Source organism: Babylonia areolata, chromosome 8 (genome assembly GCF_041734735.1).
Source record: "Babylonia areolata isolate BAREFJ2019XMU chromosome 8, ASM4173473v1, whole genome shotgun sequence".
NCBI classification, from domain to species: Eukaryota; Metazoa; Mollusca; class Gastropoda; order Neogastropoda; family Buccinidae; genus Babylonia; species Babylonia areolata.
This window is the reverse complement of record NC_134883.1, coordinates 49,504,401-49,519,400: the sequence shown is the minus strand read 5'-3', so window position 1 is coordinate 49,519,400 and position 15,000 is coordinate 49,504,401. Positions and strand designations below refer to the sequence as shown.

Sequence of the window (15,000 nt, the reverse complement as noted above, 5' to 3'; positions counted from 1 at the left end):
GGGGCAGGGGGGTTGGGTGATGCTATAATATGCTATCACACACACACACACACGAAAGATTATCGGTTTGGACACGTTCCTTCTTGTTGGTACAAAATCAGAAAGGCATGGGAAATGCAGGCTTACTTTCCGCGTTGATTTGGAAACTTTTCACTGGTAGCAACGCACAGAATGACAATGCTTACATGCTGTACAGCTTCTGCTGAAGTAAAGACAATAATTAGTAAATTACACAGCATTTATATCTAAGTGTGTACAATCGCAACCGAACACTGTTTGCAAAACCAAACGCACACACACACACACACACGAAACAGCATCATGCTTAGTGATCTGTTGTGGATTTCTTTCTTTCCCTCTCAGAAAAATACAGGCAGAAAGAAAATCAGCAGAGGAGTCCTATCACACAACTGTCTGTATTAACCCCTTGACTCCTGCGGACGAGTACACTCATCACTGAAGAGCTGTCAACCTCACAGGCAGAGGACATAGTTATCGGGTCAGGGTAACAGGCAGAGGACATAGTTATCGGGTCAGGGTAACAGGCAGAGGACATAGTTATCGGGTCATGGTAAAGGGCAGAGGACATAGTTATCGGGTCAGGGTAACAGGCAGAGGACATAGTTATCGGGTCAGGGTGAAGGGCAGAGGGCATAGTTATCGGGTCAGGGTAAAGGGCAGAGGACATAGTTATCGGGTCAGGGTAAAGGGCAGAGGACATAGTTATCGGGTCAGGGTAACAGGCAGAGGACATAGTTATCGGGTCAAGGTAAAGGGCAGAGGACATAGTTATCAGGTCAGGGTAAAGGGCAGAGGATGTAAAGGGCAGAGGACATAGTTATCGGGTCAGGGTAACAGGCAGAGGACATAGTTATCGGGTCAGGGTAAAGGGCAGAGGACATAGTTATCGGGTCAGGGTAACAGGCAGAGGACATAGTTATCGGGTCAGGGTAACAGGCAGAGGACATAGTTATCGGGTCAGGGTAACAGGCAGAGGACATAGTTATCGGGTCAGGGTAACAGGCAGAGGACATAGTTATCGGGTCAGGGTAACAGGCAGAGGACATAGTTATCCAGTCAGGGTAACAGGGCAGAGGACATAGTTATCGGGTCAGGGTAACAGGATGAGGACATAGTTATCGGGTCAGGGTAACAGGCAGAGGACGTAGTTATCGGGTCAGGGTAACAGGCAGAGGACATAGTTATCGGGTCAGGGTAACAGGCAGAGGACATAGTTATCGGGTCAGGGTAACAGGCAGAGGACATAGTTATCGGGTCAGGGTAACAGTTACCATTCTTTACCTGGCCTTCTTCCCCTTTGGTATTTATCCATTACTTTGTTCGGAAAAATCAGTGTATGATAGTCAGTAGCGTACGACTATGACCATCAGAACAGCGGAGGAGACAACTGCTGTGCCGACTGTAGGCGAAAATTTGATTACAGGGGAGAGTGTCTTGCCCACGCTACATCCCCACTCTCTCGACCAAGGGGGTTTCAGGACAGTCAACGTTGGGGTGATCCCCAAAGGCCAACTAGCCCCCCCAAGAACCAGTGCAGTCTTGCCTCCAAGTTTGAGAGTCAAGGTCCTTCACAAAAGACTAAGCTGTGAATGACTTTCCATTGCGGTGGAGAAAACATTGATCATACAGCTCTCACTTTGCTGGTTGGCCTAGCTGTAAGCTTTTACGTCAATCTTTGATGTAAGCTGAGCGTTGGGCAAAACCAATGACAGCACTGAAAAGTACGCAAAAAGTAGTGACTGCACTTCCAGCTCGTGTCACAGTCATCTCATGTCGCCAACGGGCAGCAGCCAAGGGGTTAATACAAAGTCCTGTTTCTTTGTTTTTTATACCGTGCAGAAAACCACACAAGCTTTACAGTCAAGCAAACATCGACTATTCCAAAACCCCCACACCAAACCGTCACCCAAGTGCAAACACCCGGCCTGCGTTGTTAATCAGACAGAACAATACCATCTCCCAAAGATAAATGAACATAAGACAGGTTAAATCACAGATCAGATCTCATCCCAGAGTGGTGAACACGCACAAGGCAAAAGGTGAGATATATCAGACAGGTTAATCTACTAACTCCATTCCCCAAACAAGGCGACAGAATTTCACTCTCACCGAATTAAGTGAATGCAGACGGACAGAGAGAGAGAGAGAGAAAAAAAAAGTGAGGCATTTCAGACAGGTTAATTCATACACACCAAAAAAAAAGTCAAGGCTCACTTGTGATACACTTTTAAAAAAAATCCAAGCTTTTTATGCACTGAGTATAATTTCAAAATGCAATGTTTAAGATGAGAAAGATCAGTTTAAAGCAAATTAAGTCCCCTAGCAGTAATTACAGAGTAATTTCCATTCTTTACTATCTGCACCAAAACGTTTGCAAAATAAATAAAACTTCCATGCTTAGCAAAAAGTTCCTGTTTGAACAGAAAATGATAATAATGACTGCTCTTGTTGTTGGGTCAGAATATCAGATCAAAGTGCCAAGTTTAGAGAAGACAAAAAAAAAAAAAAAAATAACAGTAAATGCAGTTTGCATATAATTAGGCTTCATAGTTTATTTTTTGTGCCCATCCCAGAGGTGCAATATTGTTTTAAACAAGATGACTGGAATGAACTGAATTTTTCCTATTTTTATGCCTAATTTGGTGTCAAATGACAAAGTATTTGCAGAGAAAATGGCAATGTTTAAAGTTTACCACGGACACAAGAGTTTACACAAGTGAGTCAAAAACCTCCATCCCAGTCAAGGCGTGAGAATTTTACTTTCACCAAATCAAGCAAACGCAGGTACGGGAAAAAAACAATAACACAAAGTGAGATATTTCAGACAGGTTAATTCACACACACACAAAAAAAAACCCCTCCATCCAAGACAAGGCGCGAGAAGATTTTATTTTTCACCCATGTCAATGCAGATAAGAAGAAGAAGAAGATGAAGAAAAAGCAGGGAGGGTGGGTTAGGTGGTGGGCATTTACTTTCCGACAGACTGTCAGCCATGCTGGGAGGGCGGGCGGCGCCGGACATGACCGAGTCCCTTCCCCCTGCTTCCGTGAACGACAGAGACGACGACGGCAGCCTGGCGTGGCGGGAACCACTCCCCGCGGAAGAGAACGGTGGCCTCGGAGACGAGGTCATCCCGGGTGACGCGGGCTGGCTCCCTGCCCCGCCTCTGAGGTCACTTCCTGTGTCCTCTTGACCCTGACCCCTTTCTTCATCGTCTCCTTCAAACACGCTATCGGACCCCTTGCTGGGGTGCCGTGCTTTGCGGAAGCGGTGCACCGGTAATGGTGGTCGTTGAGAGGAATCAACATTATCTCCCATGGCCGGTTCGTCGTCGTCGTCGTCTGCAGTGACATGGTATGTAACATCACATCAGCAGCCATTATTAGTTGTTATTTGTTTTTTAATCAACACTTAATTTCTGAAAGAAATGAAGATGATTTCTGAGCAAAACGGCTGGAAACAATCCTGGAAACACATAATAATAATAATAATAATAACAACAACAAAGAAACAGTTTTGAAGCCTCCTAAACCAATCTTTGTTCACTTGAAAAATGGTTGCCAGGAATTCATGCATTTGTGTACTTCAGTGAATAAGTAAATAAACCGGCTTTGACACCATAGAAAGTAACATGTTAAACAAAGGGGGGAGGGGATTAAAAAAAAAAGGAGCACAAACTATAATACACACCTGAGGGAACGGTAATACAGTTGAGAATAAATACACTGAAACCATTTTCATGTTACCAGCTGGACGTTTGTCTAAAAGATCTAAAGTTGAGAATAAACACACTGAAACCATCTTCATGTCACCAGCTGGACGAATGTATACAAGATCTAAAGTTGAGAATAAATACACTGAAACCATTTTCATGTTACTAGCTGGACGTGTGTCTACAAGATCGATATTTACATTTTTTTTTATACACTGATACATAGCCATAAGGTTAGAGGAGTGGACAAAGAGGAATGGACAGAGAGGAATGGGGGGGGAGAGGAACAGAGGAAAAGGAACAAGACAGAGAACAGAAAGGGACAGACCGACATACCAGCACTAAGAATCAAGGGTAACAACTTCAATCGACACTGATTCTAAACCAATCAACTGCTGAACATCACTAACTAGTTTTAAAAAAAAACAAAAAAAAAGCACAGTCAATTTGAAATCATTTTATTCGTTGTCCAGCCGACCGCAAGGGGCCCATTTCGGGGCTGATTACCTGTCAGGTGGTCAAACTAGTTGAGGAGAACCCAAACTGATGACAAAAGGTCAACCAAGACAACATTATAACAAGAGAGGCAAGGCCTTCAAGACTCACTTGTGACAAATTAAGTCCCCTAGCATTAATTACAGAGTAATTTCCCTTTTTTTACTATCTGCACCAAAACGTTTGCAAAATAAATAAAACTTCCATGCTTAGCAAAAGAAGTTCCTGTTTGAACAAAAAATGATAAAAATGACTGCTCTTGTTGTTGGGTCAGAATAAGAGGTCAAAGTGCCAATTATAAATATAAATATAACAGTAAATGCAGCTTGCATATAATTAGGCTTCTTTATTTTTTTGTGCCCATCCCAGAGGTGCAATATTGTTTTAAACAAGATGACTGGAAAAAACTGAATTTTCCCTATTTTTATGCCAAATTTGGTGTCAACTGACAAAGTATTTGCAGAGAAAATGTCAATGTTAAAGTTTACCACGGACACACAGACACACGGACACACACACAACTGAACACCGGGTTTACACAAGTGAGTCAAAAACAAATTCACGTTTGCCCCAGTTCTACACTAACACATCAGAAACACACACACACATATCACAAACACAGAAGAACCATCTCATGTTGACACAGCCACCTAAGACATCAGAGAATGATTCTGAAGAAACTTAAACCCCTTTTTCCCCAGAAGTAAAAATACTTGTATTACTTCCCTTTGTCCAAATAAATCAGGTTGGTTATTGCCAAATGTCGGATTTCTCTTCTTCCCAGAATTAAATGTACATTAGTTTGGCAATCTGAACACAGATCAAACGTGGACGGAAATACCAGAGTTGTTTCCATTTAAATTTACAGAGAGAGCTTTCGTTTTCACAATGACATGACAAACCAAAAGTAGGCCGCAAGTCACAAAATCTCTGTGTGTTGTGTGGGCTACGTGGTGATTCACAGGAATTTCGTGCTGTGGTAGGTAAAGTGTTAATGGACAGAGACAAAGTTTTCTTCAAAACTGCTCTTGTCCAACACCACACAGACAAAAGACCACACAAACTCTACAGAAGGAACTGGTCAGCTTCAAGTCAGTTTTCACTTGTACTGATTTACGTACCGTATTCTGAGAGTTTAAACACTACTTCATAGAATAATACAGATATGTTTTCATTTAATGTTAAAAAAAAAATATATATATATATATATACATATCTATATCTATATATATACATACATACATTATATATATACATCTACTTCATAGAATAATGCAGATATGTTTTCATTTAATGTTAAAAAAAAATATATATATATACATATATGTGTGAGTATATATATATATATATATCAAAAGATGTTTTATGCAGGCGGAAAATACGATCTTTCCACTGCTTTCATTGAAAACTTGACACAAAAACAGTTGTTTCAGGCATGCGTGGCCCATGAACAATTTGAAAAAAAAAAAGTTTAAAAAGTTTGAAATGGATGTTTCGGCCAAAACTGACTGTTATTCTGTTGTTTGTCAATGGTAGCTGCGGTTTTTCATTGTTAAAAAAAAATAATAATAACATGCAAGAAAACACATCTGGTTATAATCGGAGCTCATTGCATTGCCAAAAACACCGCTGTTTGTCCAAAACTCGACATCACTTCATCATATCCCCAAGAAGAAAATTGTGCAGGTTCCCAAGTTGGTGCTTAACTTTTTGTGAAACCTGTATGTAGCTGCAGGACAAAATCTGAAATTACACGGAGACAAAAAACCCAAAGTGTCCTGCAGCGTTCAACCAAGAACTGTTCACTTTAACTATAGTCCGCTACTGACAATTAACATATATCATTTATGCGTTCTGTTCAACGTAAGTGTTCATGTGTGTGTGTGTGTGTGTGTGTGTGTGTCGTGGAAGCTGCGATACGTAGACTAGAAATCAGTGTGTGGAGGTGGGGGTAGAGGAGGTGTAGGATAATGTGTTTGTGTGTGTGTGTGTGTGTGTGTGTTGGGGCTCATGTACGTTTATGTGTATTTGACTGTGCTTTCATATCTGTGAAACTGCATGTTTGGTGCATATCTGTTATGCATGTGTGGGTGTATGTGTGAATGTGTGTCTTCATGTTTTACATTTATTTGCTTATTTATCATCATTGTTGTCTTATTTATTTATCATTATTATTATTATTATTGTTACTATTACCTTTTTTATATTGTATTTATTTATTTATTTGCTTATTTATGTACGCTTATCTATTATTTATTCACCTTTTTTTTCTCAAGGCCTGACTAAGCGCGTTGGGTTACGCTGCTGGTCAGGCATCTGCTTGGCAAATGTGGTGTAGCGTATATGGATTTGTCCGAACGCAGTGACGCCTCCCTGAGCTACTGACACTGAAACTGGTCAACGTCGGTTCTGTAAGATCACACACACTTTCTTTTTTTTTTTTTTTTTTTTTAATGTCCATAAATAAAATATCAGCATCAGAGTGCAGTGAACGAAGTGTTAACCAACAAAGTGTTTCAACAATCTGAATTAGGATATCTTTTTTCAGCCATCAGAATTCAACCAAAATTCACAACCAATCAGAATTAACACCAAACAAGTGAACGAGGGGATAATTAAGGCAGACAAATGTTAATTTTACAGCCTTTTTTGAATTAACACAGAAAAAAAAAGTCATGAAGAAAATGATGAAGTGGTAGACATTATTTTTGTCACAGTTTGGATTAGACATGCAAGTGGTTTTGTAGTATGAAGTATATTGTCTGTCTTTTCTGGAGTGTAATCAATCATTTCCAACACATAATAATCATTATTAGTTTATTCCTACTTTCTCTGGGTTGTCAATGTGTACAAATATGCTTCATACACACAATTTTACAAACATCATCAACATTACATAACAATCGTACAGTTAATCTAAAAGTTTTTATTCCGCTCTAAAACAAAGAAATCTTTCAGTGCTCTCAACTAATCAAGAAAATGCAATTAATCCTTTGACCCCTACCGGAACATGAAGGCTAGGCATTATCTACATGTGCAATGCTTAAGTTATAGAAACAAAGTCATCTAAGCACACCAGTTTGGTGAATTAACTAGCAATAAAATTATCACAAACGAAAAAAGAACACACACACAGTGCACAAGCCATGCTATCATTTCAGATTTTTTTTTTTTTTTCATTTTGGAGTGGGTTAAAAACAAAATGAACAGATTAGCGGTATGTGTTTAATCAATAAGCAGGGGAAAAAACGGCAAGAGTTTGATTAAGGAATCTGTCCACGTGTTACCTTCAATCAATGAAAAAAGGCAGGTGTTCGATTAAAGAATCTGTCCAGGCGTTATCTATTCAAAGAAGAAAAAAAAAAGGTCGTGTCAGCAAGGACACTGCACACACACACACGCCAAAAGGGAAGTCACTCTCAACAAACTTAGCTGACCCTGGCCTCCCCTCCACCCCGCTGCAGACCTCGGACACACTCCAGCGTCACCGGCGTACGTTCCCGACACGGAGTCTCCCCGCTGCAGCTCTCCCTGAAAGCAGATCCTCCTGGCCCTGGCCCTGGCCTTCAGCGCGGCGTCGCGCCGATCGGCAGGCAGCTGACACACGCAGTCGGGCGGACAGGCGGGGGGAGGGAGGAGGCCGGTGGAAGCGCCCGGCACGCTCTGCAGGCACGCGGCCGACTCCTCAATGCTGTCCAGTCTGTTGGTACCCGTCACGGATCTGCAGCTGCCGCGTCTAGCACTGCCGCCGCCGCCGCCTCGCAGGTAGCGGATGTCCACTTTGGGCGACTCCGGGTTGAGGTGAGCGTCGGCCGTCCAAAGGTTCGCCGCCGCCGAGTCGGGGGATGACGTTGTTCCGGTGCCGGCAGAATTCTGGTGTCCGATGCCGCGGGAGGGGGAGGGAGACTCTCTGGACAGAGTGGGCAGAAGGAGTCTTCTTTCTGCTGACGTCGCTCCATCGCCGCGGCACAGCGCCGAGACTGACGCGGACCTGGGTCTCCTGGGGGGTTGCAACGACAGCGACGACGACCTTCTGCGACACACAGCCGACCTGGGTCTGTGGCTTACCCCCCCTGCTTTCTCCAGGGCGGCGCTGTGGAGAGAGGAGGCAGAGCTTCGGCCAGACTGGACGTAGCTCCTCTCCGGCAACGTTTTCTCATAATCATCGTCGTCTTGAAGGTAACTCTGCCGGCTGTCTCCGTTCATAGTCAGCGGTGTGTCTCTTGCGGCATAGGTGAACACACTGCTGGCAGGGCTGACAACTCGTGTCAGCCCCACAAAGGCTTCATCCATGCTTAGCTCCCATTCTACAAACACGCACACAGGCACTGGTGTAACATGGCAGTGGTGAAAAAAAAAAAAGAACAGGAAAAAAGGAGTAACAGATACTAATCTATCCAATGCCTCACAATGCAGTACGATACAATGTCACTTATTTATCCCTGACAAGGTAAACTTTGTGTGTGTGTGTGTGTGTGTGTCTGCACAAATACACATCAAGAACCACACAAACATCACTTAGAAGTATAAAACACATATTTAAGACAGGAACAGCAAAAAAAAAAAAAAAAAAAAAAAAAAAAAAAAAAAGAGCTTCATTTCATACCATATCCCACAAGTTTAAGAAAATAAATCTGCTTAAAGAAAAGAAAAAACAGGTGGGAAAAGAATACTGACAGAAGGATGATGAGAGCTCTTGAAAGAAAGGTGCATTGTGAGACACAGTTCTAGCATCCACTTTACAACAATCATCTAGCGGTGTTGGCTCAGCATGCACTATTCTCTTGATTTGCACATGCTTCTAAAACGTGTGTGACAAATATCTCTCTCTTGCTACCATATATACACATATACCCATGGATGCACATGCAGGAAGACACACACACATATGCATGCATACACACACACACACACACACACACACACACACACACACACACACACACACTCACTTTACTCAAAATTTGCGTCGCATACAACAACACCAGCACAGACCAAATACAAGCAGACAACAGCAAAGAATCAGGTTTTTCACAAAGATTAAAAAAAAAAGAAGAAGAAGAAGAAAAAAAAAAAAACCCCAGTATGAAGGTTTAACAACCCTTGACGGCCAGTCAGGTCAGTGAATGGACATCCACTGTGTCCAGGGCTTGACCCAGGGAGACAGGGGCACACAACTCTCTCTCCCTCCCTCTTGAACCGAACTCAGGAACCCGCCATTCACACCTACGTGGCGTGAAGAAAAGGAGAGAAAAAACACCCCCCCCCCGCCCCCCAATCCCTAGGGCACACCATTCGGAAACAGGGATCGTCACGGATCACTGAATCACAAGTCCCGACACCTAACAGGTTCTTTCCACGGCGCCTCCAGTCACAAAGTAAACTAACAACCCAGCTGGACACAGCAATGTGACACAGACAATCCCACCAACCAGGTTGTTCATTCGGAAAAAAAAACCAACAATAAAAAAAAAAACCTCCCAAAAAACAAACCAACAACACCACCAACAACAGAGACATGCACATACATCACAGTGATAACAAACACATGAAAAGTCGTTGAAAAACAAAAAAACAAAAACAAAAACGATCAGAGCCAGCCACTTACCTTCGTCAACCATCATGTGTGGCCCATCACCCTGCAAAAAAGCCAGTAACTAATTTTTGAAACACAACAAGATTACAAACAGAATGCAACATAATTTAAAAACAAACAAACAAAAAAAAAACCCAAACAGAAACACCACAATATCCCCCACCTCCCCTCCCCCTTAAAAAAAAAAAAGAATCAAGTCCAAGCATTCTAAAGATTTGTCATAGTGTTGACAGTGACAACAATAAAACAATGAAAATTATGTTCTGGGAATAACCATGCAAGTGTGTAAATGCAAGCACACACACATGCAATTGTACGAACACAGACTCAGGCATTCACACACACACACACACACACACACACACACACACACACACGCTTTCACTGACTCTCTCTCTCACACACACACTCTTAATTATTTCATCTTACAAAACTGCAAAATAGGCTTCCATATAAGGATATATAACAAGTTTAACCACTTGTTCACTGCCAAATAATTTTCATAATAGAATATCGCATCAAATATCTTTTATAATGGTATAAATACAGCTACGAATACATCACCCTGTCAACAGCGGGATAAACTGCTTCTCATTGCATAACTGCCTGCTTGAGTGCTGAACAATACAGAAATTATTTTACCTAAGCTCCTCTCTCTCTCCCTCTCCCCCCTCCCTCTCTCTCTCTCTCCTGTCTCTTCCTCTTTCTCCCTTCACTCTTACAATGCCAAAAAGGCAATGACAAGTCTGAAATGGGTTAATCAAACAAAAACAAAAAAAAAAAAAAAAAAAAAAAAAAAAAAAAAAAAAAAGCGTTAATGGAGTTTTTATTGTACACACACACACACACACACACACACACACACACACAAACAAAAACAAAAAACAACTGTTCCACAGTCAGCAAGAAACAACTGCTACTGTACAGAGCCATTAATTAACACTAATGATAAAAAAAAATAAATAAAAAAATGACACAGAAATTTTATCATGCATGAGAAAAGAAAACAACACTGGGTGTGTGAAAGAAATAATTGCGGCAAGCAAAAAGTCCGTGATCAACACAAGGGACGAAACTTAAGAATACACGTATTTTCAGAAGAACAGGCATAAACGAGGTATCTTTATGTCTTTAAAACAAAATGTAACGAAATATAAAAAGGTTTAAACAAATTATTTAAAAAAAAAAAATTCTAATCACGTCTCTTGCTGACAAGTACACTTGTCAGTGAAGGGCTGTCACCTCACTGAGGTACGTAAGACAGAACTTACAGGTCAGGATGTCAGATACCATTATGTATCAAGACTTATTTGTCTGGATATCGCATTATTTCAGTTTGTTCAGCAAAGGAGTGATGGCCTAGAGGTAACGCGTCCGCCTAGGAAGCGAGAGAGAATCTGAGCGCGCTGGTTCGAATCACGGCTCAGCCGCCGATATTTTCTCCCCCTCCACTAGACCTTGAGTGGTGCACTTAGTGCACGTAAAAGAACCCACGGCAACAAAAGGGTTGTTCCTGGCAAAATTCTGTAGAAAAATCCACCTCGATAGGAAAAACAAATCAAACTGCACGCAGGAAAAAATACAAAAAAAAAAAAAGGGTGGCGCTGTAGTGTAGCGACGCGCTCTCCCTGGGGAGAGCAGCCCGAATTTCACACAGAGAAATCTGCTGTGATAAAAGAAATACAAATACAAATACAAAAATCAACCACACCACTGATAATCTCTCAAAAAGCAGCAAGTGCACTTCACTTCAAACTCGGGCAGCACCCGGTGCCATTTCAGCAGCAAGTTTCAGCAGTCATGGGGTTAAACAGTACAAAACAGCAGGCACAGACAAAAAGTGAGTGCAGGTACCACTGTGCTCAAATAGCGCTGGTGACTACAAATAAAACGTCAAAGACACTGATAGGGGTTAAGATGAGACTGACAGGCAAACTGAAGCATTAACAAATCGCATGCTGGGTGGTGGAGACAAATAAAACATCAAAGACCACACATGGGGAAAGGTTAGATCGACATGCAAAGTGAAGCATTTATAAACTGCATGCTGGGTACACACACACACACACACGTACACAGGCAAGGTGGAGGAGGAGGCAAATGGTAACAAAGGTGCACTGATACATCAGTTCAACATCAAGCTTTATTCAGCACACAATACACCAGGAAGTGGGATTAAATCTCTCTCTCTCTCTCTCTCTCTCTCTCTCTCTCACACACGCGCGCACGCATGCACGCACGCACATATGCATACAAACACATACATACACGCAGACACACAAATCTGTGTGTTTACAACACTCAGAGAAGTATAAAAAAAACCAAAAAAAAACCATCATAAAAAGAAATAAAATACTTTTAAAAAAATCTTTAACACACACACACACACACACACAGAAGCAGAACTGGAGGTGTTACCAGGCAGTGGGGGCATACAATACATCCAAAGCATGCAAAAGAAACTCAAACAGAGAGAACAAAACCAAAAAAAACCAAACCAAAAAAACAACCCCAAACAGGTTACATATTATTAGAACGTGATCAAGCGACAGGGGAGTCAAGGCCGGTGTGGTCACTCAGCCCCGGGCAATACATCGAGGATTCAGGCAAGAGATCAGTGGAGTGCAACCAAAGCAGGGGAGAGAAGATGGTCAGTGCAGGTGCAGCAGCAGTAGTAAAAAACACAATAACCACTCCAAAAGCAGCAGGGTTACGTAGATATATATATATCCCTCCCACCCCAAGACTGAAACAACGAGCAGCTGGGCGTCTCTCTTTACCTCCTTACTGGAAAACCAGCTCATCTGCGACTTGCTCCGAGCACCGTCCTCCCCCTCTCCCTCACCCAGCCCCGCCGCCGACCTGACGCTGCCGGAGCGGCCAGCGTACACTGCAGAGTCTGTGGTGGACGTCTTGGGGCTGATTCCTTCCCCCCCTCCTCCTCCTCCTCCTCCCGCTCTCAAGACCTCTTCACTGGCTAAATCAACGCCCGTTTCTCCTCCTCCTCCTCTTACGCTCTCCAGTTCTGCAGTCGGCGACATTCCCACTTCCGTTGCCGGCCGGTCCCGCAGAAATTGCATGGGGCGTTTTCTGCCCGCTGATTGGACGGGGGAGCGGTGTGACTTTGATGACAGCGACGATGGGGGACGGGCGTCTGTGTCTGGTAAAGCAGGAAGGGGCGGGGCTTCGGCTCTGGTGACGTCATCATCGTCGTCGTCGTCACCTTCTGGTGTCGGAGAGGCGGGGCCAGGGGGGGCTGTGTTCATGCTGGTGGTGTCTTGCCGCTCGTTGCTGTTGTTGCTGCCGCCGTCTTTCTCACCACCACCACCACCATCACTGGGCTCTGACGGCTGGGAAGGCTGGGGCTTCTCCTGTTTGTGCGAAGGAACCTTACGTCATGTTTTTCTTTTGGGGGGTGTGGGGGCTGTGTGGGGCTGAACAGACTGGTTCAACCTCATCAAGGAAACTGAAATACCCAGCAATGATGCCTTCTGTGCTGACCTTGCTTGGAACAGAATTAAACATGGACTGAAATGACAAATGTCATTCCAAAGGAACAAACCAAACCCTGAACCAACGCTCAAAAGACACAGGCAGGCATGGGGGCAGAGGGTGGGGAGAGGTGAAGTTCTGCTGAATGTGGCGGAAGACGAGACAAGTGAGCAGACCTGCAGAACCTGACATGAACACGGCAACTCCAGCCCGGACAGTGCTGTGACCAGGCATAGACGTAATCTCCACAATGGTCTGTTTGGCCAAGACACAAACATCATTGGATCTCCACAATACAGAGGCTTGTCACTCTCAGACTGGTCTGTTCGGCCAAGACACAGACATCACTGTCTCTCTGGTAAAATCAAAGCATGTTTTTTTTTTTTGGTTTGGGTTTTTTTTTGGTTTTTTTGTTTTTTTACTTCTACTGTTTGTCACTATTTTAAAAGTACACATGTTCATATGCACACACACACACGTGTGTGTGTGTGTGTGTGTGTGTGTGTGTGTGTGTGTGTCTACATTTTGTGTGGAGTGGGTGTGGGTTTGTGGGTTGCAGTTGGAGTCTGTACTCAGCTGTTATAACTGATTTGTAAGCTGAAACTAAAACATCTCGAACGGGACCTTCGCCGCAGCGGGGGTTTGGAAAGCAGAATTCAAGCCATGGAACGAAGCGCTCTCCAAAGATACCAAACTGACCTCACACACACTGATCACCGCACCAGTGGACAGGGGCACCAAACAGCACACTGGTATCGATTAATTCTCTCCATACGAACGGCGAAAGAGACGACGTTAACAGCGTTTCAACCCAATTACCATCATCAAAATATTGCAAGCGGAAGGCTCTTATACTGAAGAGGTTAATGTTGACAAAGAATACCACAGTTCTGACGACGGAAGCTAAAGGTTAGGTCATTCAGACACCCACTGGACATCCGAGGGGTCTGTGTAGAGGAGAAGAGAGGACTGGCCGTACTGAGTGAGTTATGAAAAGAAGAACGACACTGGTATGGCCACAAAAACAAGACCCAGTCACCATACTGAAACAATCCTCCAAGGAACTGTGCAAAGAGAGAGAGACAAGGAAAACAAGAGAGGCAAGGCCTTCAAGACTCACTTGTGATAAATTAAGTCCCCTAGCATTAATTACAGAGTAATTTCCATTTTTTACTATCTGCACCAAAGCGTTTGCAAAATAAATAAAACTTCCATGCTTAGCAAAAGAAGTTCCTGTTTGAACAAAAAAATGATAATAATGACTGCTCTTGTTGTTGGGTCAGAATATCGGATCAAAGTGCCAAGTTTAGGGAAAACAAAAAATATAAATATAACAGTAAATGCAGTTTGCATATAACTAGGCTTCATTTTTTTTGTGTGTGCTCATCCCAGAGGTGCAATATTGTTTTAAACAAGATGACTGGAAAGAACTGAATTTTTTCTATTTTTATGCCTAATATGGTGTCAACTGACAAAGTATTTGCAGAGAAAATGTCAATGTTAAAGTTTAACACAGACACACAGACAACCGAACACCGGGTTAAAACATAGACTCTTTGTTTACACAAGTGAGTCAAAAACCGATGGACTGACAACTCTGCAGAACTGAATGGACAGCGAAAACTGTGAGTGGAGTGATGGCCTAGAGGTAACACGTCCGCCTAGGAAGCGAGAGAATCTGAG

At 43.0% G+C, this 15,000-nt stretch overlaps 1 protein-coding gene across 4 annotated transcripts in view; it reads right to left on the bottom strand.

Annotated features, from left to right (window-relative positions):
• LOC143284909 (uncharacterized) overlaps positions 1-15,000 on the bottom strand; it is a 140,596-nt gene that overhangs the window by 50,411 nt on the left and 75,185 nt on the right. For 3 of the 4 annotated variants that reach the window (XM_076592048.1, XM_076592049.1, XM_076592050.1), the window contains exons 27-29: positions 12,606-13,196; positions 9,838-9,868; positions 2,995-3,363 (exon numbers count right to left, since the gene is read on the bottom strand). In XM_076592048.1, coding sequence (XP_076448163.1) covers positions 2,995-3,363; positions 9,838-9,868; positions 12,606-13,196 — 991 coding nt within the window. The remainder of the gene's footprint in view (positions 1-2,994; positions 3,364-9,837; positions 9,869-12,605; positions 13,197-15,000) is intronic. The other variant, XM_076592051.1, reaches the window with a different exon arrangement.